The 17505-nt window shown below is 39.2% G+C and overlaps 1 protein-coding gene across 8 annotated transcripts in view; it reads left to right on the forward strand.

The window, feature by feature from the left end:
- The window catches only part of Ercc6l2 (ERCC excision repair 6 like 2), a 166249-nt gene that overhangs the window by 61190 nt on the left and 87554 nt on the right, over positions 1 to 17505 (forward strand). For all 8 annotated transcript variants that reach the window (XR_004945064.1, XR_004945065.1, XM_036189131.1 and 5 more), the window contains one exon: positions 733 to 887. Coding sequence is in view for 6 of the 8 variants with exons in the window: in XM_036189131.1 (XP_036045024.1) it covers positions 733 to 887 (155 nt within the window). In the remaining 2 variants the exon portion in view is untranslated. The remainder of the gene's footprint in view (positions 1 to 732; positions 888 to 17505) is intronic.

Below are 17505 nucleotides of genomic sequence, written 5' to 3' on the forward strand. Positions count from 1 at the left end.
AGTTATTTCCAAGTTAGCCTGGACAAACATATTTGAACTCCTTTTCAGTTTACTTTTTAAAATATTGTAATAGTAACATTGTTAAAAGATTAAAAATAAAGCAAGAAGTTAGCCATAGTTGCTTATACCTATAATTTCAACAATACTCAGGAGACTGAGATACGAGAATTGCCATGAGTTCTAGGCCTTCCTGAGCTACAGAATGAGCTCTTATCTCAAGAAAACAGCAAAGATAGTAGTTTAAAATGAACATAGCTAGGTATGGTGGTGCACACTTTTAATCCTAGCACTGGGAAGTCAAGAACAAGATTGACTGTGAAACCAGTCTGGTGTACACAGTGAGTTCTAGGCCAGCCAGGGCTAAAAAATAAGGCACTGTCTCAAAAAGAAAGAAGGAAAGGAGGGGAGGACAGAAGGAAGAAAGGAAGGAAGGAAGGAAACAAGCATAGCTAAGGGGCTAAGGCAGAAAAATCACAGGTTTGAAACTAACCTGGGCTCCATAGCAACAAGACTGTCTCAAAAAATAGAGGAAATAAAAAGGCAGGTATGGGTTGGGGATTTAGTTCAGTGGTAGGGCGCTTGCCTAGCAAGCACAAGGCCCTGGGTTTGATCCTCAGCTCAAAAAAAAAAAAAAAAAAAGGCAGGTATATCCTATTCTTAGTGTACTGTTGATAATTAGAACCATATTGCTTCATAGTGATGAATCATGTAATAAACATTGTTGCCTCCTAGATGGTGTCCAGGAAGTGGCGTATATCCACTCAAATCAGAATGTAATCGGATCAAGCAGAGCTGAAAACCACATGAGCCGATGGGCAACCCGCGATGTATTTGAGTTGAAACAGTTTTCCCAGCTCCCTGCTAATGTAGCTGTTTGCAGTTCTAAGGTAAGAAAATTTAGTTTTTATCTCACTTTTCACAAAAGTTTCTCAATAGGGTTCTTTTTACATCCTCAAAAGTAGCTGTTGATTCTATTAAGAGGCATACAACTAAGTGTGGAAAAGCCATATAGCATTATAATAGTTATAATCACAGAAGATTTTTGGGATTTGTTGTGGCTTGAATGAAAATGGCCCCCATAAGGCTCATATGTTTGAATATTTGGTCCCCAGTTGATGGAATCTGGGAATGATTAGGGGGTGTAGTCTTGTTAGAGGAGGTGTGTCACTATGGGCAGGCTTTGAGGTTTCAAAAGACTCTAACCATTCCCAGTGCTCTCTCTGCCTTCTGCTTATGGATCAAGATAATAGTTCTCAGCTATTGATCTAGTACATGCCTGCCTGCCTTTCTGCCTGCTACCAGGCTCTTTGACATGATGGTCACGGATTCTAACCCTCTGAAATTCTAAGCTCCAAATAAATTCTTTTTCTTTTATAAGTTACCTTCATCATGGTATATTATCACAGCAATAGAAAAGTAACTAAGACAAATTAAATGACAAATCTAAATTAAAATACCCAGTAATACTGAATTGACTCATAGTTTCCCTTTAAAAAAAAAAATGTTCCTATGTCCCCAAATTCAAAACAACCTCAAAGACTTACACAAATTAAATCATAACCCCAAACTACTTCTGCTCCTGTGTAAGAAGAAAAATAAATAGCTAAGTTTCTTCAGGTTTTTTTTTTTCATCTAAAAGCTTCATATAGGCTTTTATGAAGGGTTTTCATAATATTAAAGTAATAAAACCTATGGATTTTTCCTGCTTAAGATTGCTGCTACATGGAAATAAAGCCTTATATAAATAATTTTTTTGTTTATACATGATCATTTATTTTCATCAGAGGTTTTTCAAAATGTTTTTATTGGTGTATTTATCTAAAAGCTTAATGTTTATTGTTTTATGGATTGGAGCTAAAAGTACATGTTGCATATAACAGTTGATATAATGTAGTATTGCTTTTAAGAATGAAGCTGGTGGAAATCCCTCTGAACTTTCCAACTATCTTCATTTGGATTCAGATTATCTTAACAATAAAACCAGAATGTAAAGTAAAACTCATGACCAGAGAAATGTAAATTAAAAAGTTGATGACTGAAAGGAAGAAGGGTAAACTGCAGATAGCTAGGTCAGTGTAGTCTATTTAGACATCTTTCTGACATGACAGTTGTGAGCTTTCCAGTGGGCAGAACAAAGGAAATAACCAATAATGTCTCAGCTAGAGTTTGGATGATCACTTTGACCAGATGCTGAACAGGCAAAAATGACTGTGTTGGGCTGAGTGGATTGGAGGGAATTCACATGCAAAAAAAAAAAAAAAAAAAAAAAACCATTCTACTCCAAATGCTGCAACACCCTGCTGAGAATCACTGAGCATGGGACAGAGGGAAGACTACAGAAACAGAAAATACCAGTTTTAAGAGAATCAAAGCTTTACCTACCAACCATATAATTTGAAGGAAATTTGTAATCTGAGATTTGTGTGCATGTGTGTATAGAGGCTAGAGGTCTATGTGAAGTGCCTTCTTCAGTCTCTCTCCATCTTATTTCTTGAGACAGGGTCTCTGAGCCTGGAGCTTATGGATCCTGCTAGACTGTGTGGCCACACATTTCTGTCCCCTTCCCTTTCCCCCCAAGCACTGGAATTGCAGACACAAGTCACAGGGCCTGGCTCCTAGTGGGCTCTGGTGATCCTAATGTAAATCCCTGTGCTTGCACAGCAGGCACTTTACTGACTCTCTCCCCGGCTCCTCATCCGGAATTTTTTAATGGGGTAGAGGATAAATGATCTAGGAAAGAGTCCATCACCTTATAATAATATCCTTAGGGTAAATGTGATAATGGATTTTAAAAGGACACATTTTAATATACAAGTTTAGGTTTTTCTTCCGAGGGGAAGCATGAGATACTTACTCTTTCTTTGCTCTCCCATTAGCCTCTTGTGTTTTTTTTTTTTTCTCCCCTCTTCTTTTTAGACAACTTCCTCTACTTGCATAATCACTTTCCTACTTCCATGTTATTTATTTATATTTTTATTTTATTTAGAATCTCCATACAAGAGAAAACATGTAGTAATTGTCTCTCAGGCAGGCTTATTTTTTGCTTCACATGATAATGATCCTCTTCCATCCATTTTCCTGCGATGAACATAATTTCATTCTTCTCTGTGATAGAATTTAAAAATTCCCTTGTGTATATATTTTATTTTTTTATCCATTCATTAACTAATGCATCTGTGCTGGTTCTTATCTTTTCTATTGTAAATAGTACTGCAGTAAACATGGGTAGTCAGATATCTCTGTGTATACTAACAATGGTAGGAGTTAATGAGATAATTTACCTAGTTATTGGTCACAAAGAGAAAGTCACAGTTAACACAGTTCACCTAGATGTGAGCTTGAAAAGTGTCTCCCACATGTAGAGGCAATAAGCAGCCTCTTTGGAGCCATCTTTAAGAAAGGCATGAAAAGAAAAGTACACTTCCCCTCTAACCTGTTTTGGCCTCAACATTTTAGAGTGAACAGCACTGAAATCTTGTCTCTTCATACAATTTTTGTAATGAGGTACATCTCTTACCATGAAAGAGGCAGGGTATCTATCCCTTGAGGTTTCTTTTTTTATTATCATTATTTTTAAAACTTTTCATACAATATATTTTGGTCACATACATTCCCCTCCCCCAACTCATCCCAGGTCCCTTCCTCTTTATTCACCCCACTTCATATTATTTTTCTCTCTTAAAAAAAAAAAAAAAAAGAGGTTATAACGAGCACACGCGCGCGCACACACACACACACACACACACACACACACACACACACACACACAAAATAGACCATGGAGTTTGTTTTGTGTTGGCTAACTGTTCCTGAGCATATGGCTTCCCTGGGATGTGGTCAATACACCCAGTGTCATTCCTTTGAAGAAAACTGATTTTCATTCTCCTAGCAGCTATCAATGACAATTGCTTCTTGGTTGGAGGTTGTGGTGGTTTGAATAGTAATAGCCCCTGTAGGCTCATATATATGAATGCTTGGTCATTAGGAAGTGGCATTACTTGATGGGGGTTAGGAGATAATAGTCTTGTTGGAGAAAATGTGTCACTGGAGTTGGGCTTTGAGGTTTCAGAAGCCTAAGCCAGGCCAAGTATCTCACTCTTTACCTACTGCTTACAGACTGGGATGTAGAACTCTCAGTTCCTCCAGCGCCATGTCTGCCTATGTGCCACCATGCTGATATTTGGCTAACCCTATGAAACTGTAAGCTAGTCCCAATTAAATGTTTTCCTTTATAAGAGTTGCCATAGTCTCTTCACAGCGATAGAACATTGACTAAGACGGGTGGGACATGGTGCCCACTTCCCTTCTCAGTGCCGGGTCTTCCAGGCTTGAGTATCTTCTCATACCACATTAAGCTTAGAGGACATTTTTCAGGGAATATGATTAAATTTGCTATTTAATGGCTAACCTGTGGTGTGTATGAAGATTGGAAGAAGTTTTAAAACAGTTGATCAGGGCCTTGGGGAGATGACTAAGTAAGTAAGGAAAGCTTGCTGGAAAACATGAGAATCTGAGTTTCAATCCCCAGCACCCATGTAAAAAGCTGGACATGGACACTTTGCCTGTAACTCCAGCACTGTGGCCAGTGGAGACAAAATAGCTGAGACTTGCTAGCCTGCCAGCCTCACTAAAAAACAGACGCTCCAGGTGCATTGATAATCCCCCCTAAGGGTATAAGGCAAGAGAGCAGTAGGTCAAGAGGATCCACCCATGCCACCAATGCTAGTGGGCCAGGAACAGTCATTTCTATAACTGACTTCCTTACATCAATACAGTAAAATTCCATCCAGGTTTGCAAAAGCCATCTCAACAATCTGTGTGAAGAGTGATTACAGTCACTGATTTCATCATTCTGGGCAGTATTGTTCCAAGATCTTTATTGAGAAAATTACTGAAACTCACATCTTTGGTGAGATATTTCTATCACTCACTTGTGTAGAAGTGATTGGCAACAATAAATTTGAAGTTTTGAAAAACAAGTTGAGTAGTTATTGGGGAACAAGAAGAAAGGAAATAGGCCAAGTGGTAGTGGAGCATGCCTTTAATCACAGCATTTGGAAAGAAGAAGCAGGCAGATAACTGAGTTGGAGGCCAGCCTATTCTAAAAAGCAAGTACCAAGACAACCAGGACTACATAGAGAGAGCCTGTCTCAAAAAACAAACAAAAAGGAAAAAAGAAGAAGAAAGGAATGAAGGAAGAACAAAGGAGATTGCCATCACAGTCTCAGGAAATACCTGGAGCCAAGCATATTAGTGCATGCCTTTAATCCTGGCAGTCAGGGACAGAACTTTGAGTTTGAGGCCAGCCTGGTCTACATAGTGAGTTCTAGGACAGCCAAGGCTATGTAAAAAGACCCTGTCTCAAAAAAAAAAAAAAAAAAAGAAAAAAGAAAAAAGAAAGGAAGGAAGAAGGAAGGAAGGAAGGAAGGAAGGAAGGAAAGAAGGAAAGAAGGAAAGAAGGAATACCTGGAAACCTCTTGCTCCTGAAATCTTAAAAATAAAACAGACTTCCCACCTACAAGACTAGTAGCTTATCTATAGAACTCAAATCCAGAATCTTCTTGATTAATGAGATTTCTTCTAAGTACTTCATATTTATCATCAATGTTCTATTTAAAAATTTACATGTTTCAAAAGATTATATGTTTGCAGCTAGATGCAAAACAAAGTAAACCTGTATATTTATAAGTAATTAATAGGTAAACAACAGTGGTTACAGTATTCTAGTGTTTTGCTGTGTGGGGAATACTGTAATTGAGGCTCACTTCCAGCCTTTGGCTAACTTACAAAGAAATATATATACAGTGGAACACTTGTAAAAGAATTAATGGACACCACAGCACTAGATAACTCCTGCGATCCCTCAGAGCTTCTCGATATTTTTAAGCTAATAATTGTTAAACAAAGTAACAAAAACTGTGAATCTACTTTAAAAATTCACCAGTGTCTTTAGGAAAGGCCTAAAATGTACTAGCTTTTTCATGTTTCTTTTTGGTTCTTATAGTTTATATATTTTTTTTTTATTTGTAGAACATTTTATAGATGTCCTAAACTAAAACCTCTCACTCTCAAAATCAATTTATATTTATACTTTTGTTATTTGATAATACAAATATGAAATAGTGTGCACAGTAAGAACATGTTTTACCTTTAATTATACTTGTTTCTTATTTTTATTTTTTAAAATTATTTTTAAATTAAAATATAATTATATTACTTCCCTTCTTCCCTTTCCTCCCTCCAGTACCTACCTTGCCCACCACACTCTTTTTCTTTGATTGTTGTTGCATATACATTTGTATATGTACGTGTATGTATGTATGTATATCCATATGCATAAATATTATAAATATAACCTGTTGTATTTATTTTTGTTGTTTGTATTATATAGATGATTTCAGAGCTAACCACCTTGTATTTGGTAACTAAATTAGAAGGTTTATCCCTGGGAGAGAATTCTCCTTGTCTCAGCAGTCATTAGTTGCCTGTAGTTCTTTGTATAGTGGACCCCATGATATTTTCCCTTTCAATAGAAGGAAATAGTCATATTGATGTTATTTTGAGTTTTGTTTAGGCAGCCATATTGTTGAGGAATCATGGGTATAGCTTTCCTGTTATGGAAATCAGTATGGAGAATCATCACAAAGCAAAAAATAATCTATCATGTGATCTACTCATCTATACTACTTTTGGGCATATGCCCAAAGGACTTGACATCTTACTCCATTATACCTCTCAGCAATATTCATTGCTGTTCTAAAATTGAAATAACCTAAATGTCCTTCAGGAGATAAATGGATAATGAAAATGTGATACATATTCACTATTGAATACTATTCAACCATAACAAAAAGAAAATTTTTATTTTGCTAAAGTCCTCTTTGTAAAGAACTCCTTTTAAAAGATAGGATATCTGGAATGAAAACCCACATGTCTTCTGTTTCAGTTCAGACCAGAAAGAAAGGTTTTAAGTGTCTAAAGGAGTGATGATGTCTTTATTAAAGTCATTGTGTCACAGACTTCTCTGTACCTATGGTGCTGTGTCACAGAACTCTGCACCTGTGGTTATGTGTGTCACAGAACTCTGCACCTGTGGTTATGTGTGTCACAGAACTCTGCACCTGTGGTGATATGTGTCACAGAACTCTGCACCTGTAGTGATGTGTGTCACAGACTTCACTGTACCTGTGGTGATGTGTGTCACAGAACTCTGCATCTGTGGTGCTGTGTGTCACAGAACTCTGCACCTGTAGTGAGGTGTGTCACAGACTTCACTGCACCTGTGGTGATGTGTGTCACACGATTTTGTTAAACCTGTGGTGATGTACTGCCTCCTTTCTCAATCAACTGCATGTCTTCAACTTAAGTTTGCTTAAAGTTTTCTGAAAAGAATGTACAAAGACAGCATTCAATTAAGGATTAATCACTATGGCAACTGAGATATGGTGACTAAAGGGGGAGGATGTATGCTCCCCTGAGTTTCCTGCCAGCTGTCATAGTCCACCTCTGCTGCCTGAATCCAAGCCAAGGTATAGACTGTGACCAACTCTAAGAAACTATATCTGTATTTTTATAAATTGGTACAAGTATCAGACTATAAAAGAAGACTTAATCCCCTGAATTGGATGACAGACACTTGGCACTCTTGCCAGTGTTTGACAGAAAAATAATGGTTTGCTTTGTAGTAAAACCTGGATTAATAGTAAACCCTTTTTTATATTATTGCAGTGTGCTGTAAATGAGAGAACTAAGTGAGCTGTCAGGCTGAGGTGGGAGTGTCTTTTTATAACTAACACAGATTGAAGTATTGTTGAGAATACTGTAAACTCAAAATGTTGTGTTAGCAGGAACTTCATATGTTAGATTGACATTTTGTAGATTACTTAAAGCAAGGACTTCTGTGAGCTTTGGTGGATTGATTGCAGCATGTTTTATACAGCCTTTGGAGTCAGCAAGGAGGAATAGACTGTTTATAATGAGCAGACTTTGGAGGGAAAAAGCATCCTATTATTCTATTTTTATCAGGATAATTGTCAATGGTATAAAGTAATTGACTGGCTTATGAGGTAGTCCAGTAAGTACAGCATATGGTTTCAGAATTAACTCTCAGTGGGATTTTTCTTAAGTCTATTAATTTTTCTTCTTGATCTCAATATAAACTTTATGTAGTTCTATCATATAGGTTTTTGTTTTCATGTAACAGTAGGATTAAGATTTTTGAGATTGCTGTGTATAGAAGCATAAGGCTATGGTACTACTATTGGCATGAAAGGAGCTTTGTGTTTTTATTCCTAGAAGGAAGATTGATTGTAGGTGATATTCTGTTCCACAAAAACAATGTATCATCTGAGTGAAGAGTACTCATTTATTAAACAGGAGAAGGATAAGCCAGTGCTCTTGTACCCACATGCCTGTTCCTTCTTACAGCTAGGTTCCAAGAAAACATGTGGCATCCTTCCTCATAGGATCCAAAACACACTCAACTCCTTGCAAAAAGTGCTGAAATTACTCAAAATGGAACATAGATTTTTATTACTGAAATTATGGTAATGGCTTAAGGGTCAAGTGAGGGTTAAACTCTTCTGTGGATCTGTGTAATTATCTATATATTATTACTTTTTGCTCATTGTACCAATAAAGCTTTTAGAATACCTTATTAGCTACCTGGTAAGTCCTTTAATTTTATTAAGAACCTGCCCTGAACTATAGCTGATTTCCCATGAAAAGGGATAGAGAAAACATACATACATGCATGCATACATATATTTTTTAAGAAGTTAAAAACTTAGATATCATTGGATTGGATTGGATTAGATTAACAAAAGTAATTTTTCTTATTAGGAAGTGGTATAATTCTAACTCTTTTCCTAGCTGGTAATCTTTCTGATTGCACAAAGAAATGGACTTTGAAAAACTTCATGGTTTAGACAGTTGTAAGATTTTAATAATTAACAAAGTGCCATTTCTTCAGATAATGCCTTCTGGTAACAGGATAGAAGTTCAGAGGTAAAAAGCCTCATTGAACTTTTATTGATTCTGCCTAATGAACTAAGGGGTAGTAAGCAATCAACAATGCTTTTCAAATTATATTTTATCCCTTTATGAAAACCATGGTATCAATCAGACATGATCACTTAATAGAAACACTTAGGCCTTGTCATCTGAGAACACTGCCTCCGCACATGGAATTCTGAGTTTTTATATAAACATAAAATTGGGGGGGGGATCATTGTATATCAGTTTGAAGAGTTTGGGGAAGAATATCCACACATTTTATTTTACTTATTTTAAGATGGGAAGCTAAGGGTCTCCCTCAGGCCAGCTCCCGTCCTTGTAGCCTTTCTCACCATGTCTTTTCATGTGCTTTTCTTTCACGTCTTCGATCTCTACTTAAAGATTTCAGATTTGATTTTCTAATATGTGACATATATAGCTGGAGTTTTCCTGGTCCTGCCTGGCCCACAGTCTGGACAAATCTCTCTTACCTGCCAGTCCCACAGCTGCTCAGACCCAACCAAGTAAACACACAGAGATTTATATTGCTTACAAACTGTATGGCCATGGCAGGCTTCTTGTTATCTACTTCTTCTATCTTAAATTAACCCATTTCTATTAATCTATACTTTGCCTCGTGGCTTACCGGTACCTTACATCTCACTTGTCATGGTGGCTGCTGGCAGTGTCTCTCTGCCTCAGCCTTCCACTTCCCAGAATTCTCCCCTCTGCATGTCCCGCCTATACTTCCTGCCTGGCTACTGGCCAATCAGTGTTTTATTTATTAACCAATCAGAGCAACACATTTAACCTACAGAATATCCCACAGCAGACATATTAATCTTTTAATTTTCTAAGGTACCTAGTTTTTGAAAAATTTATTTCAAATAAACCTAAAAAACAACCAACAACTAGATTGAATTCATCCTTCCTTAAAAAAAAAAAAAAAATGTAATTCAAAGAGTTAAACTCTATCTGGACCCAAGAAGTGCAGCAAGGGTTGAAGATGTAACTCAGTGGATAAAGTACTGATTGGTACATAAGCATGAAACCTGAGTTTGAATCCCCAGAACTCAAAAGAAAGCCCCCTGCAGTAACACATGTCTATAATCCTAGTGCTCCCATAGAGAGATAGGAAGTAAAGACAGGAGAGTCCCTAGACACTCATGGCCAATTATCCTGGGCATAGACATATCAAGGAGCATACTCATTGGGTAACAACAAAGACACACTGCTTCAATGTCAAAAGTAATTGACCCACATTCAAGGTTGTACTCTGACCTCCATATACACATGTACACAGTATAGTATATGCATGCCCTCACTAACACACACACAAACAGGCACACACATACACAGGAAGCATGACAAGATTATGAGGAATATCAACTCTACCAAAGGTATTTTGGCAAAGACGTGATTTTTTTTACTTTTTCTAAATATTGTGTTGGTTAATCTTAGCTGTCAACATGACTGGATTGAGAGATGCCAAGAAAATTGGCAATCAGCCTCTGGGTATTGTGTCTTCGATGGTATTTCTAGACAATTAATATGAAGATTGGTAACCTGAGTGGGGAGATCTGTCCTCAACATGATCTGAGCTCTGGCTAGATGAGAACTCCTTCATGTACTGACTTGATCCTTCCTGAGTTGGGTACATTGCTGTTGTTGTTGCCAGTGGCCATCAGACATTGGCAGTTCTTTAAGCTTTGAATACCAGCTCACATCAGCAGCTCTCCAAGAAGCTTCCAGACTGTCAGCCTCTGATTGGAGATATGTTATTGGTTCTCTGGCTCTCAACTTCTTGGACTGAGCAACTACTGAGTTCTCTGGTTCCTCACCTATGGATAGCCATTGTGGGATTATTCAACCTCTATTCAGACAAGCCAATTTAATAAATCCTTTCATCTGTCTGTCTGTCTATGTGTCTGTGTATGTTAACTCTCCTTTGGAGAACCCTGATTTGTACTTTTCCTTTACTTAGAATAACATTCAACTTTGCATTTATATCTTCCAAATCTCTCTGCCTTTCAGTATGTACCACCACAAATGTGTTATCTCCTCCCTGGTCTCCACTAGTTTCTCCTTCAGCTGGAAACAAACTGCTCCTCTTAGGCTTTTTCTTTTTCACTCAGCAGAAGAACTTTGTGTGGCCGGTTCTTGCTCTAAAATAGGTATTTGAGAGTTATATTACTGTTGTGTTAAGACTTCTCTCTTCTTTTTTAATTAAATTTTAATTATATCATTTTCTTCTCTTTGCTCCCTCCAATCGCTCCCATATATACTCCACCCTGTTTGCTCTCTCTCCACATTATGGCCTCTCTCTCTTTAGTTGCTACTGTTTTACACACACACACACACACACACGTGCCTACAGGTAAAAATACAACCCTCTCAGTTTATGTAATGTTAATCATATGTATATGGTTTCAGGGTTTACTGCTTGGTTTTAGGTAACCTATGGGGGGTTCATCTTTGGGAAGCACAATTTTTCCTACTCTCAGCATACCTCTTCAAATAAGCCTGAAGTATAGATTTTTCCTAAGTAGGATATATCTCTGACTCACTTCTGATAACCTAAAGTGAGTTGATATTTGAATAGATAGTTTTTCAGAAGATGTAAGTGTTTAGTTTTGTCAAGGTCCAATGGATTCAGACACTGTTTTGGTCTTGGGGAGTTTGTTTTATTGTTGGATATAATTGGTTTGGTTTAGTTTGGATTTTAGTGATGGGGATGAACACTGGGCCTTTGTACTTGTTAGGCACACTACTACAGAGCTTTACCCCAGCCTGTGTTCCAAACACTTTAGGTGATTTGAATCATCTTTTCTATGAACAACTTTATAATTTTCTTGGAAATCACCTTACTCAGAAATTGTACTGAGTGTATTCAGATGGAGTCTTCTATATGGATGAGAAATAGTGATATTCTGATACACATGTTTTGGTTTTGGCCACTGTTTGACTTATAATGCCCTCTCCAAAGTGGGTCCTAGGTACCCGTCTTCTACCAATACTGCCATTTTGTTTTAGGGCCAACCTTATAGGAATTCCCTGACTTAAGATCCTCACCCCAGAAGGGTCCTGTCCCATTCCTAGAGGGAGGAGGCTAAGAAGAACAATGGGGCAGACAGGCCTTGCTGGGTTTCCCCATCCAGCCTGCTAGCAATTATGCCTGTGTAGTAAAATATCCATAAAACCCAAGGAGGATGGGTTTTGATCTTCTGAATAGCTGAACATGTGGAGGTTACTATAGTGTGGCATACCCAGGGTGGGCATGAGAGCTCCATACCACACCCCTACAACTTTGCCTCTGCATATTGCTTCAGTATGTGGAGTATCCTGAGTAATCAACTAATGAGCAGAGGCCAATGTTCTCTTAAGTTCTGTAAGCTGCTCTAACAGGCACAGCTGAGCTAAACTGAGGCTTGCAATTGGCATCTGGAGTCAGGGAAATGCTAGTCTTAGAGAGATGGTACCAAAATTAAATTAGAGGATACCAAGTGCATGGCCACTGCTGCTAGTGCAGAAAACCCTTACACACTGAAAGCAGAAGCCTTTTGTGTGGATTGTAGTGTGAGAGCAGAGGGAAAATACTCTGTTTTCCTTAAACATAGAAATACTTGCAGGTTTGTGAGGAACCCTACACCTCCAACCATACCTAATCTGCTAACTGACCTTCTAATATACATTTCTTGATGCCAGTCATCATTGCTGATGGTATATAAACTTACTGTAACTTAACCTCATGTGTATCTGTTCTTTATTTATGTATGTTACAAGTGGCTTGAGAATCAAGACCATAACATATGCTTCTAAATATGACCACCACCACTTAGCAATGGCAACAGGAGTGGGCATTCACCAAATGCTTGGTACTGAAATCCCATATTAAAATATAGCATAAAGTAGATCCCTACCATCATTTTTACAATAAAACTTCAACTCAACTTCTCAAATTAAAGTAGTCACACTGGCATGTAATGCAGAAGGATTAGTCAGGTTTGAGCAGCATGCCTGTTGGTTATTCATCATTGATGGTCATAGTGCTGGCAAAGGAAGCTACTTAATAAAGGAGCATATGGAAAATGGAGTAAGGAAGATGCCCTGTCCCATGCCTCAAGTCAAATTGTAACTTTATTTTCTGTCTCCCACAGTTCTGCGAAACTCCCAGTTTCTTCGTTTTTTTTAAACATTTATTTAGTTTGTGTGTTTCACCATGCATGGTGTGTGTGTGTGTGTGTGTGTGTGTGTGTGTGTGTGTGTGTGTGTGTATAGTTTGTAGAAATCAGTGCTCTACTTCTACCACATGTGGTCTGGGGATTGAACTCAGATTGTCTGCTGGGCCATCTACCAGCCAAGTTCTGTAAAATTTCATTCTAGAGACTGGGCATGGAGGTACACATTTATATAATGCCAGCACTCCAGAGTCTGAAGCAAAATTGTAAGTTCAGTACCATCCTATGCTATATGCTGAGTTTTAGGCTATCCTAGAACACAAAGTGATTGATCCTGTCAAAACCAAGAAAACCACCAGAAAATAAAGTTGCTTTAGATGCAGTTGTTAAACCTTCTGGGAAGATAGGAGCTAGAGTTGCCAACTTCAGTCTCCTCTTCTTCCTACAACAGATTTTGGATTTGAATCTGCTTGTGTTTTCAGGCCTGCCATTTTTATAACAAATGCAAAAAATGTGACTTTGGTATGTATTTAGGGTGAGCCCTGTAACCAGTTGGGTTTTCCTCCCAGATGATGGCTTAAGGTTTAAGAGTAGCTTTTAGATGTAAGTTTTTGTTGAATACAGAGACCTGCATTATGATAACCTTGCATAATTAATTTGAATATTTTCAGCCTTGTAAAAAGATCCTTAAATAGTTTTGTCACTTTAGACCCAGCTGCCATTTGAATGAATTTACTTACACTGTGCTGTTTTGATAGTACTCCCCATTCCTTGTATTACAAAGATAAGCAAATTTATGCCTTTGTGTGCTTACAGTTTGGCCCTTAACCAAAGAGATCTGTTTTTAAGTCTTTAGTTTAAACAGATGTGTAAACAAAACATTGCAGCCTCAGACTTCACTGTTTAAGGCTTGATGAAGACAGAAACTGAAAGGACACTTGATTTGTAGTGTTCATGGCATATGTGGTGTGATCAGGATGATGAAAGAGTATGGCCACACATGATGATGACCTTGGAGTGTCTTTGGAGCTCTGAGCTTGTCTTAGGGACAAGCTGTAGGCTCCAGACTTTCCTGGGATAGGCAGGTCATCCTCTGTTTATCCTAGAACCAGCCTTCTGAGTTGAGCCTTCCTCCATCATTACTTTCGACTGCCTTTAAAAATCTCGCCAGCGGTGGCGGCACAAGCCTTTAATCCCAGCACTCGGGAGGCAGAGGCATATGGATCTTTGTGAGTTCGAGGCCAGCCTGGTCTACAGAGTGAGATCCAGGAAAGGTGCAAACCCTGTCTCGAAAAACAAAACAAAAAATCTCCCCTTAGTTCCAATTTCCTGTTACTGATCAAGCCTTTTGGAGACATCAGCATTGCTGGTACATACACACTGTTGTAGTTAGAGTTTTCCTGCCTGGCCCAGTCAGGACAAATCTCTCTTACCCGCCAGTCCCACAGTCGCTCAGACCCAACCAAGAAAGCACACAGAAACTTACATTGTTTACAAACTGTATGGCTGTGGCAGGCTTCTTGTTATCTACTTCTTCTATCTTAAATTAACCCATTTCTGTTAGTCTATACTTTGCCACATGGCTCGTGGCTTACCAGTGTCGTCTTTACATGTTGCTTTTCATGGCGGCGGCTGGCGGTGTCCCTCCCCAGCCTTCTACTTCCCAGAATTCTCTTCTCTCTTGTCCTGCCTATACTTCCTGCCTGGCCACTGGCCAATCAGAACTTTATTTACACAGAGCAATATCCACAGCACACTGTTCTTTTCTGGTGTGCTATAAAAGGAACCAGCTCCATAGCTAGATCCATTCCATATCTGCCCAGTGGAAGATTTCACTAGTTCCTGTTAGCCTGCCACATATAGGCTATCCTGCCTGTGCACCACTCTGAACATCCTCCCTCTGCATTGTGCAGGGAAAGGTGAGCTGGGGTGATATTATATGCTAGTGATGGATGCGGCCCCAGAATTAGCCCCAAGAGAGATTATCCATAATACCTTAATACCTTTTCTGTAAAATAGGAACTAGAGGCTTTTCTTGGAGTTTTATTGCTATGAAGAGACATCATGACCATGGTAACTCTTACAAAGGGAAACATTTAGTTGGGGCTAGTTTACAGTTCAGAGGTTTAGTCCAGTATTATCATGTAGGGAAGCTTGATAGCACACAGGCAGACAGGTACTGGAGAGATAGCTGAGAGAGTTCTACATCCCGATCTGTAGGCAGTAGGAAGAAAGCAAGCCACTGGGCCTGATTTGGGTTTCTGAAATGCCAAAGCCCATCCGTCCCCAGTGACATATTTCATCCAACAAGGCCCCATCTACTCCAACAAGGCCACACCTCCCAATAGTGCCACTCCCTGTGAGGCTATGAGGGCCATTTTTGTTCAGACCACAACAGGGCTCTTTATGATGGTCTTCAAAAGTTAGCCTCACAGTGGGCACTGTGACAAGCTTGTATAACCACAACATTTTGAAGGCTGAGGCTCAAGTCCAGGGCTAGCTTGGGCTACATGATTAGTTTTAAGGCCACCTGCAACTACATTGAAAAACCTGTGTCAAAAATAAATAAATTCAAAGGAAGAACAAGGAATAACAGACCATGATAAATGATGACCACATGAGAACAGGAATAGGCAGCATGCTGGAGAGGTCCCCAGAAATCCACAATGATACATCCTCTGTAGTCTGCTGGCAATGGTTGAGAGAAAGCCTGATCTGACCTAGTCTGGTGATCAGATGGCCAACCACCCTAACAGTCGTGCTGGAATTCTCATCCAATAACTGATGGAAGTGGATGCAGAGATCTCAGCCAGGCCCCAGGTGGAGCTCCAGGAGTCCAATTGTCGAGAAAGAGGAGGGACTGTAAGAGTGTGAATTGTTGAGATCAAGATTGGAAAAGCACAGGGACAAATAAATAGCCAAACAAAGGGGAGCACATGAATTATGAACCAAAGGCTGTGGAGCCCCCAGCTGGAGCAGGCCCTCTGGGTAAGTGAGACAATTGAATAGCTTGAACTGTTTGGGAGGCACCCAGGCTGTGGGACCCAGACCTGTCCTTAGTGCATGAGCTGGATGTTTGGAACCTGAGGCTTACACAGGGACACTTTGCTCAGCCTGGAAGGAGGGGACTGGAGCTGCCTGTACTGAATCCACCAGGTTTAAATGAATCCCCAGGGGAGTCTTGGCCCTGGAGGAGATGGGAATGGAGGGGAGGGGCGGGGGGGAAGGTGGGGGAGGAAGGAGGGAGAGGACAGGGGAAACCCATGGCTGATGTGTAAAATTAAAACACAAATATAATAAATTTTTTTAAAGGAATAAATAAATAAATAAATAAACAAACAAACAAACAAATAAATAAATAAATAAATTCCTCACTCTCCTGGAATTTCATCTCCTGACCCATTTGTTACAGGATGTGGTTTTGGGGGCCTTTTCCCATCAAATTCTCATTCCCTTATTATTCCTATGTAAGTGCCCTCTATGGTTCTTTAGCAGTTCACTTCCAAATTTGTTTTTCACTTCAATCAATGTTAATAAAAAGAGGTTTTTTGTTTTTTAAACATTCTCTGAACTATATAGTGCTATTTCCTGGTATATATAATCGATATGTGACTGAATAAACAGAAAAATGAAAATGTAAGCGTACAGCTGTGAGGTAGAAGGAACCCTCCTTTTGAAAGTATACTGACATTAAGGATGCTATCTACAGTTTTTTCTTCTTAACCCTTTCATATTGAAAAATCTGTAGCTTTCTTTTGTCTCAGAGAGCCACTGAGGTGGGGGGTGATAGGTGGGTTTGGGGAGTGTTGGTGGGGAGGCCTACCTGCAGGACTCTTTCTTCCCTGCTGGCCTGCAACTGGGCAGTGATGAGTGAGAGTGGGGAGCACAAATTGTGCTCCAGGGCACAGGTCCTACAGATAGGACCCTGTGGGTGGGAGAAGAGTCAGAGCTGGCGGATTCTGTGTCTCAGGGAGCCACTGAGGTCTCAGGAGGATGAGCTTTTCTTTTTTTTTAATTGCATCTGAAATCAAATCCATTGCTTGAATGAAAATAAGGCACCTTGGCTTAGGACTTTTTAATCATAGCGCATGCAATTCACTAAAGGAATAAGAAAGAGAGCTATGGAGATGGCTTAGCAGGTAAAGGCCAGCAACCCTGGGGCCCACATGATAGAAGAAAATAACTGACTTTTGAAAGTTGTCCTCTGACCTCCAAGCACATGCTTTGGCATGTGAGTACAAAATAAATAATGAATAAATAAATAAAGATAAGATCTTTAAGCCAGGCATGGTAGCACATGCCTTTCTTTAATCATAGTACTCGGGAGGCAGAA

The sequence above is a fragment of the Onychomys torridus genome, chromosome 5 (assembly GCF_903995425.1).
Source record: "Onychomys torridus chromosome 5, mOncTor1.1, whole genome shotgun sequence".
NCBI lineage: Eukaryota > Metazoa > Chordata > Mammalia > Rodentia > Cricetidae > Onychomys > Onychomys torridus.